The sequence below is a fragment of the Plutella xylostella genome, chromosome 10 (assembly GCF_932276165.1).
Source record: "Plutella xylostella chromosome 10, ilPluXylo3.1, whole genome shotgun sequence".
Lineage (NCBI taxonomy): Eukaryota > Metazoa > Arthropoda > Insecta > Lepidoptera > Plutellidae > Plutella > Plutella xylostella.
In genome coordinates, this window is record NC_063990.1 from 9,213,239 (window position 1) to 9,231,406 (window position 18,168).

Consider the following 18,168-nt stretch of genomic DNA (forward strand, 5'->3'; position numbering starts at 1 on the left):
GTTATAGTTAATTATTATATTTTCCACTAATTTTCATTTTCATTCAGGGGTGACTCAGGTGGTCATTCTGAACAACAGTAACATATCTGTTCCGGTGAGAGCGAACTAAATTGATCCATATCTCATTATTTACTAATGAATTATATATTGATAACGCTTATGCACCCACTGAGTCAGCACAGGAAGCCACGAAAGACACCTTTTACGAAGATCTAGAAACCCTCTTTGACCAGATCCCATCATATGACGTGAAACTGGTCATTGGGGACTTTAATGCTAAAGTTGGAAGAGAGCAACACCTGATGCCAACGATTGGGAGACATAGTAAACACTCACAGACAAATGAAAACGGCTTGAGACTCGTAAGCTTTGCAGCAGCCAAAACAATGGTAGTGAGTAGCACCATGTTTCCCCATAAAGACATTCACAAAGGCACCTGGAAATCCCCCGATGGTCATACTGTCAATCAAATTGACCACGTTCTCATTGATGACAGGCATAAAAACAGTATAGAGGACGTAAGATCTTTCAGAGGCCCCGACTGCGATAGCGATCATTACCTTGTTGGGGTAAAAATGAGAGCCAAAATAAATATCGCCAAAAGCAAACTCAGTGGAGAAACTTTGAAGATAAATACAGATGCTTTAAAAAATGAAAATACCAGGCACAAATTTCAGATGGAACTGTCTAACAGATTCGCTCATTTAGAAATACAGTATTGTAACGTAAACGAGCAGTGGGAGAAAGTTAAAAGCACTGTCAAAGACACCGCATTTCAAATTTTGGGCCGAAGAAAGCGAAAGAAAGGTAGAAAGTGGTGGACCGAAGAGTGCGACAGGGTGGTAGAAATAAGGCGTAAGTGTAAAATCTTAGCAGAACAAGATGAAAAATGGAAAGATCAGTATGAGGAAGCCAGAACTGCTTGCAGAAATACTATCAGGAGGACCAAAAGGAAACATCTAGATATGATCTTACGCAATATGGAGCTACTCATTCGATCCAACGAAACTAGAAAATTCTACCAAGAAGTAACGACTACTAAGAAGGGTTACCAACCGACCACCCAGTTCTTGGAAGACGAAAGTGGAAACTTGGTGATGGACTCAGGGACAATAAAAGAGACTTGGAGAAAATACTTCGAAAACCTACTCAACTGTCCAGAACCGAATGTCGCAATCCGGAACCAGGAAGTCGTCAATAGCGAAGACATACCTACACCGAGCTTTGAAGAAGTAAGACAGGCAATAATGAGGCTTAAAAACAACAAAGCCCCAGGTGTTGATGATGTCCCCGGGGAACTCTGGAAGTACGGAGGAGGTGCTGTACAATCCCGCATCTATGAGCTCGTCATCAACATCTGGAATAAAGAGCAACAACCGGAGGAGTTCAATGTCGGCGTTTTATGCCCAATACATAAGAAAGGAAGCAGGAAGAAATGCAACAACTATCGCGGCATCGCCCTGCTCCCAACTGCCTACAAAATACTGTCGTATGTATTGTTAAAAAGGTTGGAACTGTACGCTGAAGGAATATTAGGAGACTACCAGTGTGGGTTCCGGCAAAATCGCAGCACAACTGACCAACTTTTTCTCTTAAAACAACTCATGGAGAAAAGGTGGGAGTACGCAAAGGATATTCACTCGCTTTTCGTAGATTTCACCAAGGCATACGACAGTATTGATAAAAAGGCATTGTACACCATCCTTAGGAATTATGGAATTCCTGAGAAACTAGTCCAAATGATCGAAGTGGCTACGAGAAAGAGCAAGATGCGGGTGAAAGTGGGCAACGAACTGACGGACGAGTTCGAGGTAATTACTGGGCTGAAACAAGGAGATGCGCTGTCACCCGTGCTGTTCAACCTAGTACTCGAACATACCATCCAAAGAGTACTGGCGCTAGATGTGGGCATCCCACTAGGAGGACAGCACAAGGTAATTGGCTACGCTGATGACCTTGCCCTAATCGGTCAGACTGAGGAAGAGGTGGTAAAGATGGCACAAGTCCTTGAAGAGGAGGCGACCAAAGTGGGGCTTAGAATAAGCCAGGAGAAGACAGAGTATCTCCACATGACAAGACGCAACGACCCAAACAACCCAAGAAAAGACCTCCAAGTAGGAAACACGACCTACAAGGGTATCGCAAGGTTTAAGTACCTAGGGTGTACAATAACGGATGCCAATACCCGAGAAGGAGAGATCGAGGTTAGGGTCCAAAATGCGCTGAGATGCTCGGCTGCCCTCCACAAAGTACTCACGTCCAAACTTCTATCAAGAACTACAAAACTGCGCATCTATAAAACAGTCGTAAGGCCAATCCTTATGTACGGGTGCGAAGTTTGGACGTTGACTCAAAGTGAAGAGAATAAACTCCTGGTCACAGAGCGTAAAATCTTACGTAAGCTCTTTGGCCCCACGAAACGCGATGATGGCACCTGGAGGATCCGTAGAAATGCTGAACTCGAAAACCTAATGGCCGAGCCCAACATAATTGGAGAGACTAAAGCTGCAAGACTCCGCTGGCTCGGGCACGTAGAAAGAATGGGAGAGGATCGGGCGGCTAGGATGGCATACGAAGCGCGACCCGTTGGGCGTAGGCCAGTCGGTCGCCCCAAGTATCGCTGGAGAGATGAGGTGGAGAAGGATCTGCGCGAGCTCAAAGCGGACAACTGGCGAGAACTTGCGCAGAACAGAGAGAAGTGGCGTCTTTTGGTAGCGGAGGCCAAGATCCACTTCGGGTCAACGAGCCATCGAGAGTGAGTGAGTGATATATTGATATAGATTAGATGGTTTATTGAAACCACAAGAGCGAATTACCACTACCGGCAAACTTAAAATCTTATAGAATGAAAAAATATTACACATTTACGTGAGTTGTCACAGGAACAGATAAGTTTGTGACACTGTACCACTTTTAAATTACGTTAATTTAGAAAGTCGTAGAATAAAATTAGTTTTCAAAGTCTTCCCGGGGTCTTACCCTTTCAGTTTATTATATCCTTACCCTTTTTTGCAACATTATGTATCCTGTACCCCAAAATAAAAGTACAAGAATACATAACATTTATTATCTAAGTACATTTTCATTCCTATAATGTAATCTATGCAGCCGATTCAAAGTCACAGAAGTAAGATTCGAGTAAAGGAGATTTTCTGGTTCACAGAGGGGTATTGTGAAGATAGAGTAGGGTCCTGGGATAGAATAGGTATCCCATATTATATTACTACCTAGCGTAATCATTGTAAAGATTCAAAGGCCCGACGAAGAGATCTAGGGATTCTGTAAACATTTCTGCAGGGAAATTTTGCACTAAATTGAATTAAAAGTGAATGAAATGTGCTACTAACTTTGCAAAATGTACATAATATTATTGTGCTATGCAAGCTTTCTTCCATATTTTAAACGGTTTTTTCATGTTTCGTTCACCATGGGAGTTTTCAAGTGCAAGTCTGACATCACCCAGGTACAGTCAGCTGCATAAGTAGCTGTACACATTTGTACCTTGTCAAACTCACAGACTGCCTATTCAAACATTGACAGTTGCTTATGTAGGTAGTTTGACAAGGTACAAAAGTGTATAGCTACTTATGCAGCTGACCGTACTTAGTTAAATACCATAGAATACCGCATCGACTGTGCAAATACATCATTCATACAATTAATTGTGCATGCTGATTGGTCCGGCGTCAGTGAGGATGATAATTATGTATTTTACATACGGTTACGAAACTGTAATGGTATCCATCTGGACTAATAAGGGGAAAGACGTGCCCATCAAAATATATCCCTTTAATAACTTTATGTTAGGGTCTTGACTGGACAATAGCTGGTTGATGAAATAAGTGGTTGTAGCTGGGCTAACCCACTCGTTGCCAGGGCTACCTGGAAGCCAAAGGGGTATTATGTCCATCAAAATAACCTATCCGAAGTTACAAAACCGATCGAAGCCCAATAAGCTAAGCATAGTTAAGATATATCTATGAGAACGTCGCGAAAAGGAAGGGTATTTTGTAAAAAAATACGTTAATCAGAAAAAAATCATACTTATACGATGAATACTGCACGACTTTAGGAAAAACGAGAAAAAAAAGTATTACTCTTCTTCTTTTTCTTTGCCTCTTCCCATTATTTGGGGTCGGCTCTCCTCGTTACTCGGCGCCAGGATGTTCTATCCTGGGTTGTCTGGGTATCTACATCCAAATGGGACTTCTTCAAGTCGCGTTTTATGGTGGATAACCACGTGGCTGGGGGGCGACCTCTGCCTTTCTTCTTCTCGGGGATGGACAGGGCTCGATGCACGGTGTAGTCATCGCTCCGTCTCATTACGTGACCATACCACCTGAGACGACTTTCCACTAGCTTTTCGTTTATTGGAAGTGCCATGGTATATCAGTTGATATCCTTGTCCAATGTCTCTCGACTTGGAGCCGCCCCATCTGGTTTCCTGAAGGCAGCATGCGTTTACCTCCCTATTCTTCAAAGTATCGCTAAGTTCCTGGGTTCTGCTAGTGAGAGAGCCCACGTTCCATGTGGCTAATCTAAGTTGTGTCGTCAGCTTATATTTGCCTTTGTCAGTACGTTCGTCGCTTTGGGGGGACGCCCTAGCAGGTTTAATCGCATTAATCACTCTATTCGATCCACCGTCGCTTCCGGGGGACGCCCTAGCATTAGACATATCTTTCTTATTTTGTACTTTCATATTTGGTAACGAGGAGAAGGTTTGTTTGGCAAGTTTTCTTTTACGGCCGGTTGCCACCTGACGCCAAGACAGTAACTCTCGTGGAGAGCTGTGGGTGCCGCCGTTGGACCGAGGTCTCTTCCGCCGCCAGCCCTTCTGCATCGCCCTGCCCAGCGATGTAGCTCCAGCGTAACCTGTGGCTTCAATATGTGAAGGCAGCTCATCACTGGGTTCTACCTCTTCAGTCTGTTCCGTCGTATCGATGATTCCCATCTACGCCTTCGCAGCCGCTGAGGTCCACGTTATACCCCGTGGAACTGGGTCCCTGTCGAACTCAGCCACCCACACACCTCGGCCTACTAAGATGTGGGGTGCCCACCCCCGCGACTAGGACGCGTCGAACAGGAATTACTGCAGTGGAGAGCAGAGAAGGTGGCTCTGTTCTCCCTGCAGCCGGGTTAATGCCCTCGTATGAGTTCGAGATTCTTTAACTCCGATAACAGATGTCACGTCAGCCAAACACTTTGTAGTCTTTGTAGGATTTCGGACCATTTAACTGTGTAGTAAAGTCAGTGTATTGAACTGTTGGTCCCATTGTTGCCCAAAGTAATGGAGAAAATACAAAAATAAATCCATTGTGTAACAAACATTACTAGGTATATTTCTTCAATAACGTTTTGCTCAACATCGAGTTTTATTTATTAAGTACTTACTTATTTAGTAGGTAGTTACTGCGTAGGTGTTGCAAAAGTGATAGTACCTAATCGGAAAGGGGTAGGGGGACTCAAGGGGTCATTCTTGGACATACTTAACAGTAATTTTAAGTAGTTTTTTTATTCAGCAAAAGTAGTGAAACAAAAATGAAATGTAAATATTTATGAAGTTGATATGCGCGCCAGGAAGTGACTCCTCAAGCCTCCACGACGGGGCTTCTCCATGTTGCTCTTACGTTTCTCTAAAATGTACCTGCGTATAAAACCGGTGAATTTTAATGGACTACTGCTATTAAGTACAGTAAAGATAGAGACGGATGAGATCCAAAGGTTAGGTTAGGTCTCACGTATGGAAGTTTTTGCTAATACCTACTCACTTAATTCCAATAGACGATGGGACTACTCACTGAATTACCTATTTGTACTTATTTAGTGATTCCATATTAATTACCTTTGGACCTCATCCGATGACATCTTTCGCTCTCGTCTTCGTCTAGCGTAGAAATATTACAGTATTACAGAACTCATAGCTGATACAGTCTGGACCAAAGAAACCTGACCCCTATCGGATGAAATTATCATTTTTATTTTACAGCGGTCCTGTAGTATTAAGTTTGCGTATTAACTTACTTGGAGAAGTACTCATTGATGAGAGTGGTGGTGAGGTGCCTCTCGGAGACGGCGGCGAGGAATGCGGGCTCGAGCGCGGGCGCCACCATCACCAGCAGACCCCGGCGGTGGGCGCCGGTCAGCATCTGAGCATCGCGAGGCACACCCTGTATATTATATAATTTAAATTATTTACCTTTGTACTTCAAAAAAAGTAATATAGAGATGCTGTTGTAGCTGAGTAGGGGTAAGCGCCAGACAGACAGAGACTTCCCGTGAAATGTTTACTAGTTCTTTCCAATTTATGTATAATGTAAAATAGGTACAACATCACTCATAATAGTGAAGGAAAACAATTTGCTGAAACCTGCACATCTACATGTGTCATGTAGCACATGCCTAAGTAAATATGTATAATTAGGTATCATGTAATACCTCTAAAGTACGAGAAAAGTTACATTCGAGTTACGTATTTAGGTACTTACATCAAATCTTTCGACATAAACCTTAAAATCTTTTAATGCCACTTCGTCTCCGCTCACAGTGTAAACTTTGTAATTCGCATACTTCTTGTAATCCGTTACAGAAGCTGAAGAAACAATGCTGAAAATAAAACCCAATAATACAAAACACCTCATTTTGCAAACTACACTGATGTATCTGAAGTAAAAACCCGCATAGGCGGAATAAATATGTACTTTTTCAGTATATAAAAAAGTGTGAATATTTACTTGTATTAAACCCGTATATTTTTTTGACGGAGTCTTAGGCCAAGATAAATAGACGAAACTAAGACGGAGTCTTAGCTTAAGCACATGCTAAGAACACGAATTCACTAAAATAGACACTACTTGAGCACAGACTATGCCAGTAAGTTCGCACTCTGACTTAGCCGAGTTCGAGTTCACATTTGTCAAGACTTGGCCCTTGCTTAGCATACATACAATTTTGTCTATTGTCACATCTGACACACTCTCAGGAAATTATTATTCTAAGCTCTCAGGCTATCCACAGACCACATTTATACCAAATTTGCTAAAAAACTACGGAATGAAACCATGACCACAGATAAATAAATATATATTTGACGCAGATTTGACATAACAGGTTCTAAGACAGTGACTTAGCCGAGCAAACGCTAAGTAGTGTCTATTTTAGAGACTCATTGCAACTCGACTAAGTTCAGGTGAAGTCGTACTTGGCTAAGCATTAGTTTGAGCAAGTGCTAAGCAACGACTATTTATCTGGGCCTTAGGATTTTTGAAATGATAGATAGGTAATAATCACTAGCATAGAACCTATCTACATTATAAATATATCACAGACTACCTGACTAACATCGTCGGTGCAGCGGGCTGGAGGGCGTCCCACGCAACGAATCGTTTGTATGTTTGAGGACTACTCCAAATTGGTCTGAAACAGCAGTTATCTCCAGTTTTCAGCAGATATGACAAGCCCTCTACAACTTCAACTTGCAGATTTAAGAATATTGTGCATAGGTAACTAGGTAGGACTTATGTAGTTCTTCGAGGAATTATATCATAAATTATTTCAGTACATAAATAGATTAAGTACCTACTTATTTACTTATATATTAGATCTCATAAATATCTCCACATAATATGTTGGAATTCTTGGAAACCGAAGAATGTGGTATGAATTGAACGTGAAGAACGGCACACTAATAGAATTCTGTTCAAAACTTATTTGTGCGAGTGTCGACTCGCGATATTTCTGAAAGGAGAATTAATCGTTCGCGGAAAGCCATTTCAGACAGTTTCATTTGAGGTTTTCAAGAATGAAAGTTTTCAGTGGAACAGAAATAAGGGAAATGTCTTAATTTCTTGTCGAGTGCCACAATAGGTATGATTCTCCTACAAACACCGATGCCGTTCGCTGCTATACTCTATAGAAGCGATGAGGCCTTCTACTTATTCTGATGTTCCCGAGGTACAATCTCGAATGATTTATTTGGACAATTAAGTTGTCAACACAGTTCCATCACGTCCGAATGTCGGCGAATTATTAGCTTTTTTCCATGTTTATGTCGTCGTCCATCATGGTAGAGGTCGCTATTAAAACTGTTTCCAATCTCAGGCTTCAATTGTTTCTGCCATTTATTTACGGGTGAGCTGAATCGCCGACTGATGATTTGTAGTAAGTAATAATGATAATTATACTAAGTAATTAATTACGTACAAGATCGAACCTTTTCGCCATAAAACGAAAGGAACTGAAAAGTCAGACTGTAGTTTAGGATTTCCGATATCCTTGAACTCAAATTGGAATAAACCTTGTCAAGCTTACCAATCTAGGGTATTTCAAATACGAAATGTGTTGATTTTTCAATATTCAGATAAGTGTTATCTGAGGAATAAAATTGTTGCTGTCACATCTGAATGATTGTATCAGACAATGACAGCAACAATTTTATTCTTCAGATAACGCTTATCTGACTATTGAAAAATCAGCCCTAAATGAAATAAAAGACGTAATTCTTCCAAAAAAATATTATATTTAAAAAAAACAGGATTGATTTTAACTAGTAGAATATTGCTTGAATCCTATTCAAATGATAATATATACTTACCTCTAAAGCAAAATTACCTACTAACTACCCTTATTAATCAGTCTCTCTTCCCTATTTCCTTCTCACAGATGACGCCGTACTGGTGCGCGCAATTCACGTCATTGAACTTGCCGTTGTTCTTGAACAGGGAGCCGCAGTCCTCAGTCCCCTGGTAGTTGTTCGGCTCGCCGGGGGACCAGGAGCTGAAGCCTGCTTGCTCTAGGGTCTGGTCTGGAGATGAAGGGGAAACTGGGTAATTACGGCTAGTGGCGCTGTGTACAAAGCATACGCAAAGCTACGGTAGGATTTGTAGAAAATTTAAAAACGTAAGTAGTAAAAAATAAGTGTCTACTGCTTGACATAATTAAGCCTTGTCAAGAAGGGCCATAGTAGTATGTATGTCCTTGTTCTATATCCTTATTCCAACCAGTTATATCGTTCTAGCGACCTGAAGGGCTACTACGGGGCGCATTTAAGACGTGACAAGAGTTTTGCATCGCGCTCACTCACATCGCGCAGCCTCAAGAGCAAGCGCGACGGAGAACTTTTGTCACGTCTTAATAGCGCCCCGTTCTACATGGCCTGATGTTAGTCCCACACTAGACGTTTCTTAGTTCTCCTCTCTCACTCTAGTTAGTGATCTCCACCTGAGAACTAATTTGCGCCAATGTTGTGCGTGCAGGCAAATTGTATAAAAATCCATGTAAGTGTACATAATATACCTGCCTACGTACCTACCTATTTAAATATCAGCAAACAAAACACACTCACTAAAAACAGTCCGGAACACCCTCGTGCCATTCTCAGCATGGGCTCTGAATCCGACGAAGTAGAACCAGTGTACCCGCGCGTTCTCTGGGAAGGACCTCCTCAGCAGGTCCATGACGGCCTGGTCTTCTTCTCTGGAGTTGAGGATCAGGAGATGCGCGCCGTCGCCGCGGCACTCGCTGTAGCCCTGGGACCAGGTCATCGCGATCTTTGACACCCTGTAGCAGCTGCCTAGCGTCGCGTTGTAGATGTATTCTGGAAGGTTATAGAAGCATTTAGCAATGTCAATTGTTTTAGGTAGTTTTTTTTGTGTATGGAGAAAGAGGATGGTATTGATTTGACTAGTATGTTATCAAAACCCTTCCTTCATTGTAAGGGACCCGCGCCAGCCGTTAGGGACGTGATAGGTTGTGATGATGATAAGGTATGTAATTAATTACCTACTTATTAAAAGCCGTTCGCTGGGCATAACTTGGTCCCTAAATAAATGTTAATGTCTTAGTAAGTAAGCTTATATATCCTGTATGGTTTCTGACGATAGATTAGACCTTTGATTATAGGCAAATTATTGTCAATTTTTTGTTACTAGCGTTTTAGCAAACACAGACTTAAACCACCAACCTTTCCCATAAACATCACAAACAGGGTCATACGGTGCTTCCTCAGCGTCCACCTTACATACGAAGGGCAGCAGTGCGGTGCAGGGCAGGGACTCCACGAGCCCGCGCCGCGTCACCACGTCGCAGTGGCTGATAGTGAACCCTGGGGGGTCCGTGCCTTCGGGGGACTCCACTGGAATTATCATGTAAGAAGGTTTTCAGGCTGTTAGTTGTTTGTGCTACGTAGAGTGTCAATGCATGGTGATGAGGAGATGATTACGGGGTGAATTAGTTAAATCAGTACTCCTAGATAATCAAGCAATTTCAAGATTTATGTTTATGTTTATTACGTAAGATACGATTGAACTCTGATGTTGCTATGAGATGTCGGTAGCTATACTCTTGTAGGTATATTTCTTGTCAGTATATTTAAATCTACTTCTCCATTATCTATCCAGTCCAGGACTTCACAAACAGGTCATTAGAAGAAATCCCTATACCCACCTACATATTCCCAAAACTATCGACAGGCAAACTTACAATTAATCAAAGGCTGCTCCTCGGCCGACTCATGCGACTTCCCGTCGTCCTCGATCCACACATAAGGGCCTATGTCCGGGTAGTCCTTCAGCAGCATATGCAGTTGGGCGATGTCCTTGGCAGACTCGGGGACCATCAGCTTGGCCCCCTCGTAAGTGCACATAGTGCGAGCGCGGTGCCGAGCCACCGTCTCGATGTGTAGTTTGTAAAACGCATCCGTCTTTTTGTTGTAAATGTAGTCTTTGCGGTATTGCTTGCTTCGGCTAGGAGCAGTGAGGGAAGATGCGGCTGGAATGGATTTATTCAACCTAATTAAGTATTTATTCAAACCAAATAGGTAACTAAAAAGGGTAGATAAGGCAGTAGGACGTGTTGTCTTGTTGTGGCGCTCCTTCGGAGATGCCTTTGTTCAGCAGAAAATTATTAAGTTGATGACGATGATGGTGTACTTAGTATAAAATAAGTGCCTAGGTAGTCTACTACTTAGGTATAATCTAGGTACCTAATCTAAAATGGTAAATAGCTGAGTAGGTACTTACCTAGTTACCTAGATCCCTGTATCTAAGCATAGACACTTACCAAAATATAATAAGGATAAAATGTAATATTAACACAAATCATATTATTACAAAGGGAAATAAGGAGTAGAAAAAACAAACTAATTTAATCTGAATTGTTTTGATCTTCTCATAACAATGAAACAGGAAAACCACTTACCTATCCCCATAGTTATCGGTGCTTGCTTTAACAAGTAAAGTTTACTGACGTACTAAACGAGTAAATAAATTATAAAATAATGTCCTACCTAATATCATCCATAGGAACAGTATTGAATGTCTTATCATTATGTGAACACAGTATTTTCTCTTGCACTAGTTAGGTCCCAGATATAGGTCTAGTCTCGACTCAAGGGTCGAGAACACTGACTTTATTTATAAAACAATAATTAATAACTTATCTATTTTACTGTAAATAATATTATAAATTAGTGTCAGTAACTTATTTACTCTCTCACCTCTGTCGTATCATAAGTACTAAGTCATGCTTATAGAGCCTAAAATATTATCTATCAATTAGGGAAACTAACCCACCCGATAACCAGTTAAGTAAAACTCATCTTATACCTACTAGCTATCTCCAGCTCAGTATAAGTTAATGTCTGTCATTAGTGCTCATTTTCAACGCTAACTTTGCAACGGGTAAAATATGGCAGATATGTTTTTGATACTAGTCCTAAATGAATAAGTCAGTAGTAGAACACACATTACAATGAAATAGACTAATATTAGTACCTATATTAGTATATGCCCTAATAAACTATTTTTGGTGTTGGCACTGGTTTCTGTTGAAAATTTAGCGTCGTTTGACCCTTGATTGATACCTAATAATAATATTTCCACCGGTAGTTTTATTAAAAACTAGCTGTTCCCCCAAGCTTCGCTTCGCCTTAAAAAGTTTTCCCGTGGGAATTTCGGGATAAAAAGTAGCCTATGTTCTTTCTCAGGGTGTTGACCATATGTATACCAAATTTCATTCAAATCAGTTCAGTAGTTTTGGCGTGAAAGAGTAACAGACAGACAGACAGACACAGTTACTTTCGCATTTATAATATTAGTTAGGATTGACAAAAATTTGCTGTTGATGAAAATTTGATGTGTTGCTATCAGATAGTTACTAGGAAGAACATCAGTATTATGGAAATCAATATGCTACAACATTATTATAACGAACACTTATCAAAATGTTAACTGAGTCTTACCAATCAACCTACAGGACCTGCAGCTCTCCTTGTAACTATCGCAAGAAACACTTAAGTATATAAGGGATAAGAAAGAAATAAAAATGGCCAATGAATTATGCAGTAGTTTAATTGTTACATCGTGACACGCGGGCCCGGGTCTCCCCGCGCCCGCACCTACCTACATACGCCTACAAAATTACACTTTTGGCAGTTCACAAATAAAGGTACAACGCAACTAACTCCGCACAAACATCAGACAACTATTCCATATTATTTACATTCATTTTTAATCATACATTCATTGTATCGAAACTAAATCACAAATTAGAAATTAAAACTAATCGTAGGAAATATTGACTCATGTCAATTCAATGTCGAAATGTGAAAACGAAAATCTTAACTGTTATATTGTGTCTTGGGCGTTAAAATATTATGATTGATACAGCCATTTGATATCAATACCTAACACTAAAGTAAACTTAAAACGACTATCAGTGCACAAAAATATCTAATATTTACAATAAGACTGGTAAAATTGGAGTCATCAAAGAAATAAAAGAAATTCACTCATACTTATTCTTTTTTTTACATTTTTGTTAAATTGAGATACTAAGTTAAACGTGGGATGATACAGAACACAAGCAAAAGTCTAATTCGTTACAAGTTTTGTCTAAACTAAGAATTAAAATTAAAAATACTATTTACATGAAATTAAGATAAGATCTCAACACTCGTCTGAGAACGTAAGAGTGAGCAAAGTATTATAAAATAAGGGCGGTGCGGCGGTTGACTGGCCATCAAGATGGAGCGACACGCACACATGTGACACTAAACTAAAACATCACTTGTGTATTAAATGAACAGTCGTGTACTTAAAACTTAAATAATACGAGATCTCTGAAAGTCTGGAAATACTTTAATGTACAGAAGCGTGTTCCATCCACATGTACGAGGGTCCCCGTGTCTACGCCGAGCGCGTCGCTACATTCATTTAGTATTTACAAACATCTAGTCCCAATTTTCGGGATGGAGTAAATTACGAAATTTTTAAGCATGTCATTAGAAAATCTTACGGATAGTGTCTATTTACATTGGGAGCCTGGGCAGGGTGTGTTTGGGGGGAGGGTCACTAACCCTACTGGATCACAGTCGCTATATCTGAGTTAAGGCAAGGTGGGTGTGGCCGAGACCGCTGCCCACTTCGTATCTGCTAGCGGTCCGGCGCTTTGTACCATCGCGGGGCCACGAGCTGCAAATTTACCGTATTACGAAAACTAAATTATGTCAAATTAAAAGAATTTTTATCAATCTTCTTACATGCAAAAACATGATATCAAATAGGTACTTTTAATACCTAATCTTATAGAGGAAACTGAGTACCTAACTAACTAGGTTTTTAATTTACAAGAAAGAACTTCAATCGTACTAGTGTGTTATTTGTCAACATAAAATTGCAGCTTGTGACTTGAACTTTACTACAATCTGTGGGCTCGACCACGGCTCACGTATCGAATCGACTAAGGCCTATAACATTAATACTATATATTTATTTACAAGTTTATTTTTTATATTTTCATATAGTTTTGAACTAGTTTTAAGGCTACGACGTTTGTTGAACGCACACAGAGTTCTCCTATGCTATGAGTGCTAGTGACGTAGACGAGTTAGTATCTGAATATAATGTCTACACGAACGATTCAAAATATCAACACCATAGCCCATTAGACGCCTTTATACATTATAGGGTTTATTGCCATCAAAACTTAGACACATGCTCAACGCTGTCAGTTGGCTGTCAAACGCCTTATAAATCTGTAAAATTTAGTACTAAAGACGCATTCAACAAGGTTTAATTTTTGTGGTAATACATTAATAATTGAACGCTGGTTAACCTGACCAAAATGATGGCATATGGCTCCGTCCTATTAGCAGTTAGATAATATCTTGATTGCAATAACTAAATCATTGTAATGTCTTGTGAGAACAGTCGTCTAATGGGGTATGTCGATGCTTGGTCCTAACGGCACAACACTAATTTTCATTCACGCACACTTTCTCACTCCAGTTGGATCCTCTCGCGATACGACTATATAAATGCTTGAAATATTTTAATTACATTTTACAACATTCACTATAATAATATCTCACTACTGCATTGATAGTATGTGAACATTACTCGTTTTATCATCTTAAGTATATATTTTTTCAGCGTATGAAGTTTACTGTGGGTCGTTTTTTTTTACATTTCTATGTTGTTTTCTAATGCCTAACTAACCTAACTAGATAAAAATGTTCAGTCGATGTTACATGTACAATGGTGTTTAGGAGTTATCTTAATATTATACGTTAGAGAAGAACGCGGGTCAGTTCAAGTGTCGTTTCCAGTGTCTGGAGATTCTTTGATGGCTTCAGGAATTCTCTATTACCAATCTCAGAATCCCTAACTTTGCCTGGTTATATGCAAAAACATTACTACTAATTTAGAACACCAATTAAGTTGACGAAGTTATTAAATTTTGTCCGAGAAAAGCCATTACGTTTTTTTCTTTATAAAAAATACGCTATTAAGTACACAAACGACACCTGCGGTGACCCGCGCATAGATTATTACATAGAGAACACAGAAACTAAACGTCTAAGTCCGTCTTATAAAATGAAAGTATCAAATTACACATAAATCTTGTGAATATTAATTAATTATATTGCAACAATTATTGCTAACAATGTACGAAACACAATCAGGCACACCATAAACTAAACTACTCTTAACATCACATAGACACGTGTATAATAATTGTTACATACAAGCTACGTCAAAAGTAAAACAAATAGTAATACACAAAGATTACGTAATTCCCCATCAAATACTCCTTTTCGACTTGTCAAATGTCCTTATTCACTTGCACTCCTGCTTTTGTCGAATCATTTCTATATCCATCTCTTTCTTTCACCATCTATCTATGTAACAAGTCACTGTACACAGTACAACGATGACTGTCACTTTTCGTTGTATGATTGTCAAACCTGGAATATTTCCCTTCCGTTTCCTACATGAATAAGGTACACCGTTCGCTTTTAACCGCTATATTAACACTTCCGAACCGACGAACTAAACTATACTGTAACCTGGCCACAACTACGACTAACTAAAGTACTGAGCTGGTCTATTGCGCAAGTGTTGGACCACACGTCACCCATTCACATGCACAGACAGAGAATCAATTAATACTGAGGGATACTTTACATCTACTAAGTATAAGAATCTAAAGATACAAACTAATTCCTCCTGTGCACTATTGGGGAGTATTTTCGACGTAGGCACAACACTTGCACAATAGACCAAGCTTTCGACTCCATCCGAGATCGTCGGAACATATTTGGTAATAGTAACGCCACAGACCCGCTGCCTTGCTTCAATCGAGAATTTTAATCTAATCTTATTATCGCAATGAGGTATGGTGCGGTTTTAAATTTCCTAATCGAGTAAACGCGCCAAGCGAAGCGAGAATATATCACAAACCGATCGTTATTGAAACAAAACAACTGAATCTTCAAGTTGGGAACTCAAATGTGACGTAAGACTTGTGCCACCGTTTACAGCTCCATCTAGTGGAATTTAGAGTTGCATACAGCGCCATCTAGGTATTAAATTTGGCAGCACAAGTGTTTTTGGAACTAAAAATCAGCCTTAAATGTAAGTGGGCTAGGTGGTAAACTAGCTGGCGCGTCTTTTGTCGCGCTTGGTCTCGCGTCATTCCCACTGGTGCGGCGACGGCGGCAGCTCGGAGGGGTGCGCCACGGTGGAGCTGCAACATTAGTGTGTCGGACATGGTCAGTGGGACGCCCCATTGGCAATAAATAATAAATAAACAAATTTGTAACCCACACCCACGCCGCTTTGGATGCTGGATTCAATGGAAGTGTATTTAATTATTTTAGGCTTTATGTTTTAACGTGATTAAGATTGTTGAACAAAAATTAATGCAAGGGTAAGTTAAATCCAGCGACCAAAGATACTCTTTTATCAACACATGCAAAAAATTGCAACTTTCAAGATCTGATTTCAAAAGTTATCTACTGATAATAAAAGAGAACTGATAGCAAACTGCATCACAAAAGTTTCTACTTGTATGTAGCTACTGAAATACCGTATACTTGGTATCAAAATATCACCACAACCATAGTGCCTGGCACTGTGCGATCTACGCATGCATTACCTACTAGCTCCGACGAACATCTATAAGATCACAGCTTTTATAACACAAGATATACTATGAGAAATAAAGTTTTCAAATGGATTATGTATTTGATGAATGTGGAATGATTACACAGAATATACGATTGGAATAACTATTTCTAGTGTTACACTGATAAAAACTGTGATCAAGGTAAAGTATAAATGTCTAAAGGCCTACAAAAATAATGAAAATGTAGTAAAATGTAGAGGAGTCTAGTCTACGCATGCACTGCAACCCAACCGGCGCCGGAGACACGCGACCAGAGAATATCAACCCTTTTGAAAATACGAAACAACGTGAACTTCTGCCAATTTATCAAGTTTGTAGAGACTAATAAACCTCTAGGGTTTATTTCAGTAATGCAAACTCTACATTTCAATAATAATTATTTCTTCATATTTTAATAAGAACGCATTAAACGATATCTTGATATATTGGCATGGTCACTGGAGAATTTCGACAAAACTATGGCGCGAACATTTATTTGCACTCCGGCTAAAAACGGCTCACTTAGAGGCATACGCCACTGAAACTTCAGCGTTAGTACCTTAATAGGTACCTATTTATTGGAAAGAATACAATTAAATGTTGTTCGTTACTGTGGCAGCATTTTTAACTGTTAAAAATTATTGTTTTTTTTTTACATAGGCTCGTAAGAGGGCTATTCCATAGAGTCCGGAGCGCAGACAAAGCCGGCCACTGACAAGACAAGACTAGGCGTGCGAGAGCGGGGTCTTACTGGGTCGCTGGGCACTACGCGGCGCACAGAAAAATCACGGGCGTTAGCAGTAGAATTTTTGCCGCCGTCTTGAAAGGGGAACAAACTTTTGCTTTCGAACTGGGTCTAGAGCTGTCGCAAAAACACAGAAAAAGCAGGATGTTATTCACTACGTTCGGGTCAGAGTGCTGGAAGCTGCAGCTACGGGAAGCAGAAGGGCCACGGGTTTAAAAGGGTTGATAGTATGTTGTGAAGGACAGTGTGGTGCGTGAGTGAGAAGAAAAATACTAGCGCACGGAAGCGGCAAGTCAAAACCCATGCACGGAACGGGTTCTGGCAAAATGGACCCGCACGTAGAGGCGAATGCTACAGCGAAACAACGCTACACTAGGCGGGGACATCGACATAGGCTATTGCGACCACCGGACTGTTACACCATGTTTTGTTTGGATGAGACACTGAGTAGGTTATGTGTTATGTACAATGAGACCGTTACACAGAGGTGCTCGCTAACATATCGCACCGTGCCACTTATAGTTGTGATGACCATTGCTTTAGTCTATTTTATTATCTTTCATTGAATTTAACTTTAATCTGTGATGTTGACAACACTGTTACATATTTATACTCCCCGAAAAGACCGTACTGAAATGAGAAAACAACACTTGAGACGTTAGTATTGTGCGTAACTAACTACTGAAACAAAAAGGGCGCTAAAATGTCGCTTTGCTCCGGGTTTTCACAGAGAGTAATTTTAGAGGAAGTTGTATTAGAAGTGGGGGAGGATGCACCGTGTTGTCAACACACTGCGTGAGTTTCGGCGTGGCTCTTTAGCCGTGTTGCCACTTCATCAAACCATATTCAGCTAGATTATGTAACCCCTCTTTACCATAACAAACCCCATTAAAATCGTCACTTTAACCCCATGTTTAACCCATCTAGCGTGTAAACCCGTAAGTGGCAGCACGCTGAGCGGTGCGGGTGGTCGCTAGCAG

The 18,168-nt window shown here is 40.3% G+C and overlaps 2 protein-coding genes across 4 annotated transcripts in view; both read right to left on the bottom strand.

Moving 5' to 3' along the window:
• Positions 1 to 8,613: 8,613 nt before the first annotated feature.
• On the bottom strand, positions 8,614 to 11,694 carry LOC105383689 (C-type mannose receptor 2). The gene is made up of 5 exons (XM_011553781.3): positions 11,282 to 11,694; positions 10,477 to 10,764; positions 9,959 to 10,129; positions 9,341 to 9,592; positions 8,614 to 8,800 (listed from the first exon to the last, which is right to left on the bottom strand). The coding sequence occupies exons 1-5, from the start codon at positions 11,319 to 11,321 to the stop codon at positions 8,628 to 8,630; spliced, it is 924 nt and encodes a 307-aa protein (XP_011552083.3). The 5' UTR covers positions 11,322 to 11,694; the 3' UTR covers positions 8,614 to 8,627.
• A 632-nt stretch (positions 11,695 to 12,326) lies between these two features.
• Positions 12,327 to 18,168, bottom strand: part of LOC105383690 (serine/threonine-protein kinase NLK) — an 89,296-nt gene continuing 83,454 nt past the window's right edge. Inside the window, exon 10 of one of the 3 annotated variants that reach the window (XM_048623312.1) lies at positions 12,327 to 16,023. In XM_048623312.1, the coding sequence (XP_048479269.1) occupies positions 15,969 to 16,023 (55 nt within the window). In that variant the 3' untranslated portion in view covers positions 12,327 to 15,968. Of the gene's footprint in view, positions 16,024 to 17,106; positions 17,306 to 18,168 lie in introns of those variants that run through there. The other 2 variants (XM_048623313.1, XM_048623311.1) reach the window with 2 other exon arrangements.

Coding starts and splice junctions, on each gene's coding strand:
- LOC105383689 (XM_011553781.3), bottom strand. CDS start 11,321: ATGATAAGACATTCAATACTGTTCCTATGGATGATATTAG. Junction 9,593..9,958: donor TTGTGATGTTTATGGGAAAG/GTTGGTGGTTTA, acceptor ATAACCTTCCAG/AATACATCTACAACGCGACG. Junction 8,801..9,340: donor GGTGTTCCGGACTGTTTTTA/GTGAGTGTGTTT, acceptor CTTCATCTCCAG/ACCAGACCCTAGAGCAAGCA.